The sequence below is a fragment of the Dromiciops gliroides genome, chromosome 4 (genome assembly GCF_019393635.1).
Source record: "Dromiciops gliroides isolate mDroGli1 chromosome 4, mDroGli1.pri, whole genome shotgun sequence".
Lineage (NCBI taxonomy): Eukaryota > Metazoa > Chordata > Mammalia > Microbiotheria > Microbiotheriidae > Dromiciops > Dromiciops gliroides.
Genome location: NC_057864.1, coordinates 8,865,418 through 8,879,341, shown reverse-complemented (window position 1 = coordinate 8,879,341; position 13,924 = coordinate 8,865,418). Strand labels below are relative to the sequence as shown.

General features: G+C 43.3%; 1 protein-coding gene across 1 annotated transcript in view; it reads left to right on the top strand.

Annotated features, from left to right (window-relative positions):
• The window catches only part of LRRC7 (leucine rich repeat containing 7), a 574,557-nt gene that overhangs the window by 364,883 nt on the left and 195,750 nt on the right, over nucleotides 1-13,924 (top strand). The window contains 1 exon segment of the mRNA XM_044002921.1: nucleotides 10,186-10,249. Within this exon segment, the coding sequence (XP_043858856.1) occupies nucleotides 10,186-10,249 (64 nt within the window).

The window sequence follows — 13,924 nt, the reverse complement described above, 5'->3', positions numbered from 1 at the left end:
GATTTGCAAATTATAACATTCTGTCCCCACTATATAAAAATCATAAGCGTTTTTCCCTCTGCAGTAATGATGAAAATAGTCTAATCCAAATGGGAAATGTTTCCTATTGAAGCACCTGTGTTTGTTTGCTGGTAAATGAAATGGACGTCCGCCAAAATAGCCCCTTTACAACAGCATTCAGCGTTCGCTCAGCCTGATTTACTTGAAATGGTGATTGGTGTTGAATGAGAAAAGAAGGCCAGAAAGATAAGCCCCCCCCCCCCCCCGGAGAACTTGGCATGAGGCCCTCTTCAATCAGGTCCAGGTCTATTCACCATCACGCCCACACACATGTCTGATGTCCATATCTCCTCACTCCCAACCCTGTTGTTGGCTTCCAGCCCTCCAAACCACATAGCCTCCTTCTGGGACGTCCCTTAGCACCTGGGGCCTCCTCATCTTGGAATGTCCAACTACCCCTGTAGCCTTTGAAATCCCTTCTCCCATTGGTGACTTTCTCCTGAAGGCTCCATTTTGGGGAGAGGCCCAGGCCAGTTTCTATTCCCCTCCAAGCCTTGTTCATACCTCCTGAGCTTACCTTTGTCCCTCCATCTCCCCCTCTTTTCAAGCTCCCTTTTCCCACCAGGAAGAGAAGAGAAAGGAAAGGCAAGAGGAGACTCAAAGGTCCACCCACTATTTCATTTTAGTCAGATCGTATTTCTTAACCATTCTAGAGAAGTCATATAGGCCAAAGCCTGCATTTTTCATGTTTCTTCTCGTCAAAGGTAGCCTGGCATGTCAGAGTGCTTAGTGTAGCATCTGGCATACAGTAAGTGCTTAATAGGTGTCTGTGGATTGACTAATAAATGTTTGTTGACTTAACTTGTTGACATGACATATTAAATCACTGCACTTAGCAGGACCCAATTTTAAATCACTACTCAAATACTTACGAGCTCTTCATCCATAAGTAAATCACTTAATTTCTATCAGTCTCAGTTGTTTCATCAGCAATATGGGAATAAAAATATGTGGAACTGAAGACTTGACCTTACAGGTTGTGGTGATCATCAAATGAAAAGACATGTAAAACTCTTGGCAGATAAATACCAGGGGTGGGTGGGTATGCCCATGTAAACTGTGTACCACCACATAGGTTACCGAAACAGTTCCATAAATACCAGGTATGCTTGGTGCTGTAACTATTTTGTTATTGTTATCTCTTCATCCTTTTCACCTTTATGTTCAATGGAGCTCAGACAGACACAGGCCTAGGACAAGTCCCTACCCAACTACTGTTCTTTTTGGTTAATATTCAGTGAGTCATTGCGCAGGTAGATAAAAATCATTGATATTGTCATTGAGTGAAAGTGCTGAGTTCCAAACTCATCTTCTATAGACTCGATAAAAATACCTTTAGATCAACTCTAATAGTAGACAGGATGTCATCATCCTGATAAACATGCTTCTTATCTCCATCTGGTGGTGTTGTCTTCCACTAGGTCTCTGTATTGTGAGAGCTTTCCAGGTCTACCCTGAGTATTGAAAGCGACCAGAAGTTTGCCTGCCCAACCCCGAGAGATGGGGGAGGGTGCGTTCCCTTTTTAAGGATTGAGTCAGTTTGTAATCAAGGGAATCAATCCTTCTCTGTTAACAAGGGAAAGTCACCTCCTCGATCCAGTCACTTGCCTCACTCCTGCCCATTATTACTGTTCTGGCTGGCAATAGCTAAGGGGAATCATAAGTTATTGCCCCCCCCCATATTTGCAAAAGAGCTAGAAGGTAACTCCTCTTGTATTCTTAAGAATGGCAAGGCAGGGACAGCTAGGTGGTGCAGTGGATAAAGCACCGACCCTGGATTCAGGAGGACCTGAGTTCAAATCCGACCTCAGACACTTAACAATTACTAGCTGTGTGACCCTGGGCAAGTCACTTAACCCCAATTGCCTCACCAAAAATAAATAAATAAATTTTTAAAAAAAAGAATGGCAAGACAGACATCCAACACACAAGTCACTTGAAGTCAAAATCATTTTCTGTAAATGTGGAACCAGGTTTTTTAAATGTAATTATAATTCAGAGCTTTTTTGTTTGTATTTATTATTTCAACTGAGACAAGTTTTCATTTAGGGCCCTTTTTTCATGCCTTCCTCTTCTAAGCATTTTTCATTGTTGCTATTTTTTATTGTGTTTCCCAGTATGAGTGTCTAATAGCTCATCTGACTCCGGTTTTTGAGACCTTCTTTACTTCTGAGTGAAAATTGCCATGCCTTTATTTTCGCAGACTCATTTGTGGGCCTAAATTATATATGTTAAAAAAGAAAAAAAAAAGGCGAACTGGCTAATGACTATCCAGAATTTCTCTTCTAAGTGACATTCTATTAAAGGACAGTTGAAAATGAATCCATCTGACTTAATGTACACCTAATTTTGATTACAGAATGGAATCCAATTTTACTTTTATGTAGGAATAATGACTATTAACACATTGCCAGGAAAAGCCATTCCTGCCATCCATCAGTTGGGGAGGGTATCAAGTCACATCTTCACACAGAATAAGATCACAGAATCCTGGTTGTCTTGGAAAGTGCTACCAGCCTTTTGCAGATGAACAAAGAGACTAAAGTTAGGAGAAAGAAAAAAATCTAGAAAGAAAATGACTTTGAAGGCAAAACACACAGAAATGAGGACAGAGAAATAGATGGGAGAAAAATGTGTTTAGCAACTTTCCACTTCTTTCTGAGAGAAAAAGCACAAAACAGCTCAAACTGAAATGGTCATGATTTCCAAATCAAGTCGGCAATGGAAGCAGCTTGGACATGGAGATCAGAAAAGTCGTTATTCAGAGAAACAAAGTGACAAGGGAACATGGATTGTTAAAGGGACTCGAAATGAGAATGTTTTAAAAAGCTAGCAACTCTAAGTTATTTCTGGGAATGTTTTCTTCTCTCAAGCCTAGCAATTAAAGCAATTCCTCCATTCATCTAATGCCTTCCAATTCAGCAGAGCTTCCGTGTAAACTCCTGACTGCTGCCCAAAATCTCAGAGGAACTTGCTGGTCCACGATTTGTATCTTCCACACTCTCTTTTCTCTTTTTGAAAAATCAAGACAGGCCTGGCCCATCCTTCAGGCCTGCAGCACCTCCTGTTCTCATGACCTTTAAAGGGTCCCTGATAGGGGCTCAGACACAGCCTAATGAATGAATTCACAGTTCATTCAGTATCTTGCTTGTCATCATCTGGCCCAGAGTTGTTTGCTCAAGGGTCCCGTGGGAGTCTGAGAGGGATCAGTTCTCTCTTTGTATTTCTAACATGAAGGCCCAAGAGGCTGGAGCATTATGCCCACTCACTCCTTCTAAGAGGCTCCTCTGCTCTGGACTCATGCACATGACCCATATTGGATTCAAACCTGGCTTCTAAGTAGGGCATGGGGGTGTGGGAAGGTTAGGTTCTTTTTGAGGCACCTAGACTGAGCTCAGAATCAGGAAGACTTGGATTCAAATCCAACATCAGAAACATATGTAGCTGTGTGATCTTAAGCAAGTCACTTAAAAAAAAAATCTCTGCCTCAGTTTCCCCTACTGAAAAATTGGGATTCTAATAGCACCTACCTCCCAAGGCTGTAGTGAGAATCTACTGGGGTAGTGTTTATAAAATCCTTAGCACCACATAAATGTTAACTATTATTATTTTTATCCTTTGTCATGCTCTCTCTCTCTCTCTCTCTCTCTCTCTCTCTCTCTCTCTCTCTCTCTCTCTCTCTCACACGCAGCTATCTCCAAAGTTACTAAGGATCTCTTAACTGACAGACTGAATGTCCTCTGTAGACCCCCACCCCTCTTGCCCTATCTGCAGCATCTGACAGGGTCTGGAATCCTTTTCTCCTTGACATTCTCTTCTCCCTAGGTTTCCAGGACATTACGCTTTCCTGGTTCTCCTTCTGCCCCTCTGACCCCTCCTTCACATCCTCCATTGCTGGATCTTCATTCTAGTCATACCTGCTGAATTGAAAGGTGACACAAAAAATTAGCAATGGCTATTAAAAAGAATTCCAGGGGCAGATAGGTGGCGCAGTGTATAGAGCACCGGCCCTGGAGTCAGGAGTACCTGAGTTCAAATCCGGCCTCAGACACTTAACACTTACTAGCTGTGTGACCCTGGGCAAGTCGCTTAACCCCAATTGCCTCACAAAAAAAAAAAAAAAGAATTCCAAATTCTAAGAATTGAAATTAAAGAAATGATTGAGTTGAGGGGGTGGGGAGAAATGTTCAGAGAGAGAACTTAAATTGACTTCAAAAAATAGTTCTGAAAAGGACGATTCCACCCCTGGGAAGGAAACTAGGAGTTTAGAAATTCTGAATGATTCTTGCAGGAAATAATGTACAAAGCACAGCTTTCCCCCGGCTTGGCCCATGTTGATGTTTGACATTGCAATGAATTTTCCATGGAGTGCCTCACTTATGTGCCACCACACCTGTGTGCACTAAAGTGGGTGCTACCCAGAACCTACAGATGAGGATACTGAGGCTCTGGGCATGGAAAGGACTCTTCCCAGGTGAGTCCCCAGTCCTTTTTACAAAAGAGGGAGAATTTTCTCATTTAAATCTGATTCCTAGGGACTTGTACACAGAAAGATTGAGAAGCCCACCATATGTCTATTTTTAGTAATATATCTATATGGATACATGTGAATAAATCAAAATGCAATCTATAAATATAGCACATATTGATATATTAGATCAAATATAGATACATTATATATGTTAGGTCATAAATATATAGATTTATATGATAGATATATCTAAAGGTAGAGATATGTATATAATATCTTGCTCTTTCCTCTGGATGATCAAGGCTATACTAGGTCTGGAGATTCAAACTCATCATGAAAATGCATCAGCCCTTCAGTGTAATCTGAAATTTCCTTTCTATAGCAGACCTCTCACCAGCAACTGTTCCTCCTGGTGACATTTAAATAAAGCACCACTAGCATTGCCAGCTTCTCATTTTCTTTCATGTGTTTGTGTAATCATTTTCATTCTTGACGGTCACACATCTCCTCTGCTTTTACAAACTGATAAACAGGAAGGCGGGATAGCACTGGAAAAGATCTGCTTTCATAGCACAACAGCATCCAGGTCAAGGAAACGGAAAGCCTTCTTGTGCTTCGTACTGATCAGGCCAATTCAGAACTGCCTCGCCTAATTCTGAATAGAATTATTGGAAGGACAATGGCAAACTAGAAAGCAGCCAGGATTGGGAGAGGTTTAGAAATAAATAACTAAAAGTTTAAGTAACAAGGTGTGTTTAGCCTGGGAAAAATGGAAGGAAGGAGGAAGGGAGGGAGGGAAAGAGGAAGGAAGGAAGGAGAAAAAGAAAGAAAGAAAGAAAGAAAGAAAGAAAGAAAGAAAGAAAGAAAGAAAGAAAGAAAGAAAGAAAGAAAGAGAGAGAGAGAAGGATGGAAGGAAAGAAAGAAACAAAGGGAAAGGAAAGGACAGGACAGGACAGGACAGGACAGGACAGGAAAGGAAAGGAAAGGAAAGGAAAGGAAAGGAAAGGAAAGGAAAGGAAAGGAAAGGAAAGGAAAGGAAAGGAAAGGAAAGGAAAGGAAAGGAAAGGAAAGGAAAGGAAAGGAAAGGAAAGGAAAGGAAAGGGAAAGGGAAAAAGAAAAGGAAAAGGAAAAGGAAAGGAATGAGTTAAAGGTCCAAATGACATATTTTCACTCAATGCAAGGAATTCCTAACATTTGGAGCTGTCCAAAAATGGAGCTCGGGAATGCTTTGGATGCCCACCCCTGGAGGCACACATTCCAGCCAGATGTGCTCTGTCCTGGACACTGTCAAAGGGACTTCTGGTCCAGTATTTACTATGGGAGAGGTCAGACTGTCCAGACTGTTAAGGCCCATGGCGATCCTAAAGTCAGCAGGAGTACAAACCCCTGTGTACATTACTTTTTCTTATTACACATGATGGATTTCTGGCATCCAGTGTGTGAGGAGATGCCCCAGTAGCTACACTATAATGCCTGAAGTCCCTTTCCTTATCTGTAGAAATAAGCAGTTAGACCACAGGACTCCTAAAGTCCTTTCTGGGTCTCAGGTATATGAGATGTAATGCTATTTTTCCCTAGCAGCACAGCTAGAGGGTGGCCATTACAGAAAGGAAGACCTTTTTTGCCTAGACCTCAAGCTGAAGGAACCTCAGAGGGCATTTAGCAGTCACTCAGCAAGCATTTATTAAGCACCTACTAGGTGCTGGGGATTCAATGGCGAAAGAGGAAACGATTCGTCCCCTGCAGGGATCTGTATTCCTTTGGAGAGACAGCTGGTGCCTGTGCTACAATTAGACATCATGTCTAACGTTTATGTGACACTTGGATAAAGTATCTCATTTGATCCTTACAACATTGTATTTGCTATTATTTCCCCCACTGTACAGAGGAAGAAAGGTGACTCCACCTGGGTCACACAGTCAGTAAGAGGTCAGGCAGGACTCCGGCATGGGCCTTCCTGATTTCAAATGCAGTACATTAACTAGTACCTTACAGACCAGGGCAAGGCCATGTGAGTGAAGAACCTGCCCCTCCTGAAATCGTACCACCTAAGACCCCCCCCCCCCCGAAGCTTGGGACAGTGAAGCCTGGACGCAGTGCCCCACTTTAAGAAGGAGTTAAAAGTCAAGTAAAAGGCAGGCAAGATGAGCAGAGAAGATGTGGAACATAGAAAGTTTCTTTAGTGACAAGGAAGATCGAGGTACACCCTCAGAAGAGGATAGCCACATCAGGGCTCCTACATCCAAAGCTGCCAAGAAAAATATGAATTAGTCTCAGGCCATAGAGGCACTCAAAAAGGACTCTGAAAAAAACTAGTACATTAACAAAGCCTAGCTGCCATCGGTGTGTGTGTGAGAGAGACAGAGACAGAGACAGACAGAGAAAAAGAGAGAGACAGGGAGAGGCAGAGAGAGACAGAGAGACAGAGAAAATACAAATATACACATGTGATAGGAGCTATGTAACCCTGGACAAATTACCTCTGTTTGCCTCAGTTTCCTGCTTTATAAAATGGGAACAATAATAATACACCTCCCAGGGTCATTATTAGGATCAAATGAGATCATATTTGTAAGGTGCTTTGTAAATGCCTGTTTCCTTACTCCCTCCCTCCCTGCTGGGTGGCCCTTCCCACAAGCTTCTTTCACTGGAAAGGTCAGCTGAGTGCCCTGGGCCTCAGTGTCCTTCTCCAGCCTTCAAGACTCAGCTCAAGCCTCAGAGGGCAAATCAATTAGGAACACACAGGTGGGACCCCAGAGGCTGTGGCCACTCACACCTCTGACGGGGTAGAACCGCTGATTTCCTCTGGGGACGGCATTGGGCTGATCTAATCTGAGCACTCAGTCTTGGCTGGTTATCATTGCTTTGCCATCCATCAATCTGTCACTGCTGGGCAAGGATGCCCTGGTTCCAGGGTTCTCCAGCTATGTTCTGCTACCACCTGCTGGGCTTCAGCTCACTAGCAAACAGCTGCTCCCTGTTACCATCTGCAGCGACTGGAAAGTAGGGAGGGCTACAGCTCTCTTCATTCTCATCTGAGGGCTGCCAGCCAGGAAGAGACCAACAATACCTCCAGAATAGCCCAAGCTAAAACTGTTCCTTATTTTAGCTGCCTATGGCCAGTGCTGATGTGACTGACGCCCATGGCCCCAAAGAGGTATCTGACTTAAATTGCAAAATTCTGATACCCCTGATTGAGAGCCTGCATCCCTAAATCTATCTGGGGGACTAGGCTCAAGAAAATCTATATGGACATGGGGGTCAACTTCAATCCCTAAATCCTGATGACTCCCACCCCCAAACAACAATCCCAGATTAGCATGCAAATGAAGTTGTGCCCAGACAAAAGTCCTGGGAACCAAGGCGTCCCCTGGCAGAACCTACCCCCATCCCTGCCTTTATTATGTATATCTGTGAGCCACAGACCACCCCCCTTTGTTTATCTCCACCCATCACAGATGTCCAGCCTCTCACCACCAACAATCCTAGTTTTTAATTCCTACATTGAGATGTCGTTGTTAGGTAGTGTTCATCTGGACTTGTGATTTCAACTGTAAAGGGAACTTGTGATAAGGAGACTCTTCTTACATGAAATAAATGTGCTTTTTTTTTTTTAAGTCAACAAAGAGAAACCTTTTTCAGCATTAGATCCAGGAGAAAAGGGCCATGTGGGTTAATAGCCAGGTAGCTATTCCAGTGGGAATTGGTGCTCCAGCTATCCATGCTCTGTCCTAAGTACTGAAGAGTCTCTCTCCCTCTCCCTCTCTCTTTCTCTCCATATCTCTCTCTCTCTCTCTCTCTCTCTCTCTCTCTCTCTCTCTCTCTCTCTCTCTCTCTCTCTCTCTCTCTCTCTCTCTCTCTCTCTCTCTCTCCACACATAAACACATACAGATGTCCTTATCTAAGTGAAGTGTGTTGTGGGAATTCAGAGCCTGAATCTTCCTGGCCAGTTCCAAGCCTCTCTTCAGTCCTCCCCTTTATGGTTAACATACTCCCCAGAGAAGAAAGATGCCAGCTTTCAGTGAGCATTTGTCAGTTACCATGGACTACAGCCATTCTCTAGTAATTAATCAACATTCACTGAGCTCCTGTTATCAAGCAAACCAGGAATAAGTAAACATTTATTAAGTACCTACTATGAGCCAGGCATTGAGTTAAGCCCTGAGGATAGAATAAGAAGCAAAAGAGTCTGCCCTGGAAGAATTTATAATCTAATAGGGGAAACCACAAACAAATATACAACACAGCAAGCTATAAACAAGATGGATAAGAAATAATTAACAGAGTGGGAGCCTCAGACACTTCCTAGCTGTGTGACCCTGGGCAAGTCACTTCACCCTGTTTGCCTCAGTTTCATTATCTGTCACATGAGCTGGAGAAGGGAATGGCAAACCACTCCACCATCTTTGCCAAGAAAACCCCCAATGGGGTCATGAGGAGCCAGACAGGACTGAAACCACTTGACAAAAATAACAACAAACATTAACTGAGGGAAGGTACTAGAATTAATAGGGGTTGGGGAAGGCTTCCCATAGAAGATAAGATTTTAGTTGGACTTAAAGGAAGTCTGGGAAAGGTGTAATGCTAGAAACAGCTGGGAAATACAAAGAATAAGAATGAGGGTCCCTCCCCTCAATTAAGTTTCCAATTTATTTAGCAAGATAAAACATATTCAAATGAAAAGATAAAGACATCTGGGTGGTGCAGTGACTAGAACATTTGATCTGAAATCAGTCAGACTGTTCTAATCCCACCTCAATCAGTTTTCACCACTGTAAAATGGGAATAATAGTGCCCACCTACCAGAGTTGTGGGAAAATAAAACAAGATAATATCTGTAAGGCACTTTACAAGATCTTAAAGCACCATATTAGCACTGGTTCTTATTATTAAAAGTCCATAAGTGAGAAGTATCAAAGGGAGGAACAAAAAAGGTTGTAGAATTTCAGAAAAATGTGTTTCACTGAGAAGGTATAATTTGAATTGGATCTTAAAAATGGCCGTGAAGTAAAAAGGACCTAGTATGTGGACTGGGGACTTCCCTTTATTCTGACTCTGGGCTTATCATCTGGGTGAAATTGGGAAAGTCTCTTTTAACCTCCTTGTGAGCCTCAGTTTCCTCATCTGTAAAATAAAATGTTTAAGGCTCTTTCCAGTCCTCAATTTATGATGCTATGAAAAAGACCCTTTGGTGTAGTGGATAAAGGCCTAGCCTTGGAATCAGGAAAGCCTAGATTCTAATACTATCTAAGGAAGGAAGGAAGGAAACAAGCACTTATTAAGTGCCTACTATGAGCCAGGCATTGTGCCAAGCACTCTATACCCAGTGAGCTTTTACAGCTGAGGAAACTGAGGGCAAGGTTGAGTGACTTGCCCAGGGTCTCTCAGCCAGCATCTTGGGTGCTATTTGAATGGGAGGTCCAGGGCTTTGTGCACTATGGCGCTGCCTCCTGTATCAGAGGTGGCTCTTGAGCCCAAGTCGGCTTTGAGGGCAGGCCAACCTCTCTAATGCTACAGAATAACTCGTGTATTTTTACCGCCTCTTTTGCTGTGACTTCAGCATCGGAACAAAACCACCTAAAAGCCTTCTTTCAAAACCCCGTTTTCTTGCTATGTCTCACAGTGGGTTTTCTCTTCTTCTTCGCCTACTCTAGGTCAATGCACAAACTGGCCCAGCTGGAGAGACTTGACCTAGGCAATAATGAGTTCAGCGAGCTGGTAAGAAAGCACATTTCCTTAATGTGATAAATAAGACTGCCTCCTTTGTTCTGCCTATGTCACAGCTGGGTTTTAAGTGCATTGTGTGATGGGAGGCTCTGCTGAAAGCATTTCAGTAAACAGGCAAATGACAAGGAGAAGAAGGTTGGTCGCTGTGGGTGGGTGCAGGGGAGGGAATTTAACAGGATTCTGCAGGGTGTGGATTTTAGTCCTTAGCATTCATTCCTTGCAGTGGCTCTAAAGCCTGCCGGGCTCCAAATAGCAAATGTTTAGTCAATGTGTGGTCCTGATGGTCTCCAAGATGAAAGACAGGAGGCTTGGGTTCAAATCCCAGATTCAATGTGGGGTCACTGACAAGTCACCTCAGTTTGCTGATCTGTGAGATGGGCATAATGATCCTGTCCTACTTCCCTCCAGGTTTGTAACGAGGATCCCATGAGACAATCAGTCACCAAGCACTGCAAAGTACCTTAAAGTCCTCAAGAGATGAGAGTAGGGAGTTGTGGGAGTCAGCCCACATTTATTATTAAGTACCTACTATGTGCCAGGCAGTGTGGTTTCTTGGGGAAAACACTGGACTGGAAATCTAGAAGGTCTGGCCCTTTGGGGATATCAGTGTCTATCTGTTAAACAAAGGGGCAAGATCACATGGGACAGTGCATTGAGCATCAATTTTGTGGTTGAAGGACATGGGTTCGAATCTCTGTGATTAACTTGGACAAATCGGTTAGCCAGTTTCCTCATCTGTAGAATGGGAATAATTATGCCTTTAATAATGCCAGCCTACTTCATGGTGTGATTGTGTGGCATAAAATAGAAAGCAGACATGAAGGGATTTGCAACTTTGAAAGCACTCTATGTTCATTGGGGTTAGTGTTGGTATTGTGAGTCAGAGGGAGGGAACCTCAGTGGTGAGAGTGAGAGCTGTTTGCAGTCAGGAAGGCCTGACTCTGTGACTCTGGACCAGTCACTTGACCTCTCAGGCAACTCTCGATGATTCTAAGACAGTCAGTCAGTCAGTCAGTCAGTCAGTGGGGATGCAAAGAAAGCCAAAAACAGTCCCTGACCTCAGGGAGCTCCTATTAAGTGAGGGAAGGAGCCCCAAAGAGCCGGTACATACAAGCGGCAGAACCACAGAGCAGAGGGGCTACATGTGGGGCAGGGGCCTAGAGGGTCCCCCCACAGAAAGAAGCCTGGGAAGCCAAGGGCCCTTGGGAGGAGGAGGAGCAGCACCTCGAGCAGAGATCGGGGCAGTCTTATGTCTGACGAACAAGTGGGCAGATGGAATGTGTGTGTGAAGAGGGAACAGGGGCAAGAAGAGAGCAGTGCCTCCCACACAGTAGATGCTTAATCACTGTTTATGAAATGACTGACTAGGAAGGGACTAGATACTGAAGAGCATTAGATGTCAAGGAGAGAACTTTGTATTTGATGCTAGAGGCATTCAGGGCCATTGAAGTTTACTGAGTATCTGAGTCACATGATCAGACCCTGAGCTTTAAAGAAATTAGGGCAAGGGAGTGATGGGGAGAAGGGGTCTACAAGGTGATGAGGGCCTGAACCAGAGCAGTAGCTCTATAAGTGGAGAAACGCACACATATAAGGACATGTCAAGGTAGAAACAGTAAGACAAGACAGCAGCAGGATTGCTTATGGAGGGTCAGGGAGACCAAGGGACAGAAGATGACAACACCATGACTCTGAGCCCAAGTGACTGGGAAGATGGTGATGCCCCTAATGCAGCAGGGAAATTCAGAAGAGGGGAGGATTTGACTAGGATCTGAGACCAATCTTGAATCAACAATTGTAAACCTGAATTTACAAAATTTGAATTTGTTACAAAGAGACTATCTTGGACTGGATACAATGAAAAACGTCCTAAAAGTTAGAACTATCTCAAAGTAGAATAGGCTGTCTCAGGAAAGAGTGAGTTCGCCATCATTTGAGGACTTCAGTGTTGCAGAGGGGATACATTATCAGATACATTATCATCGGAGAGTCAATAAGCATTAATTATGCACCTACTAAGTGACAGACACTGTGCTAAGTGCTGGGGATACAAAGAAAGGCAAGAGATAGTCTCTGCCTTCAAGGAGCTTACAACCCAACAAGAGAGACAACATTCAAACGAATACATACAGACAAGATATATACAGGACAAAAAGGAAATAATCAACTTTGGGGACTCTAGTAGTGAATGGATGAGAACTGTAACCCGATAGTTACCACCTGTCTCGACCACAGCCCCTTGCTACTGCCTGTCCTCAGAGACGACCTTCCATTAACACTGTCTGGATCTCCTGTGTACACTCATGTTTCCATCTTATCTCCACCATTAGAATGGGAGCTCCTCAAGAGCAGGGACCAGGTGTTGTTGTCATTGTCTTTCTTTGCCTTTCCCTTACCGAAGTGCCTGGCACATAGTAGGTGCTTAATAAATGCTTGTTGATTGACTATCAAATCTCATATTGTTAGAAAAGAATATTAGGAGTCATCTAGTCTGATGACTCATTTTACTGAAAAGAAAACTGAGGCAGAGCAGAAGTAAAATCCTCAGGTATTTAGTGGCAGAGAAACCTTGGTTTGAAGCTCAGCCCTGACTTTGGGCAGGTCTGTGAACCTTCCTGACCCTCAGTTTCCTCATGTATAAAATGAGAGGGTTGGTCTCTGAGAACATTTCCACTTCTAATTAACCAACATATCCTATTAAAATGAGGTTTGGAAATATTTTCAGTCTGATTTATTATGCCAAAAGGCATGTGGAAATTATCTGAGTACAAGGGCACCTTTCAGCTGTCTGAATTCAGTGTGCTTACTCTTCACCACCAATGAAACTCTCGTGTTCCCAGCATTGCTGCAAGACCCTTTTATCAGAAATGTCACCACTGTGTTGGGATTGGGGGAAGAAGAGCATTCTGTGGCATTGTGTTTCTAGAAGGACTCATCTTAATGCAGTGGCTTGTTGGCATTAGTCATGTGGCAGCCATGGCAGCTTTCCAGTGGCAGTAATATCTTTTAATGGGAAAATAGGGTAATTGGGCCCAATCAGTGATCTCTAGAAACAGCACCATGTGGTGACTCCAATTCCATTATATAACTAAGTTATGACAGATGAGAGGTTCCCTCTAGATACTTGGCCAAATCCTGTTCTTTGTTTTTTTGTTATCACATAAAGACAAAAGGGTTGACATTTACCGAGTTTAAAAAGTCAACAAACTTTAAAATGACCAAATGTGTCCCATGGGCATGGGAAAAAGCCTCACTTCACACAGAAACATTGAGGTGACACCAAGGCTCAAGGGCTGGATGGCGGCATTGGCAGGAAGATCTGAGCTCAAAGCCTTGATTGTTACTAGTTGTATGCCCCCCGGCAAATCCCTTCTCCTTTCTCAGGTGATTTCCTCATCTGCAAAATGGGAATAATAATAACACTTACCTTCTGTGAAGATCAAATGAGATAATTTGTAAACCTTAAAGTGCTTTATACATGTTTCCTTTCCTTATCATCATCAGCAGCAGCAGCAGCATCGAATGTTAGGGCTGAAAGAGATGTTAGCAGTCATCTAAATGTCCACCCTCATATTAAATATGGGAGAACCAAAGCTCAGAGTCATAAAACCCTAGGAATCTAGCTCCACACAAACTTTCTAGCATGTTCCTTTTACTCCTATTGCC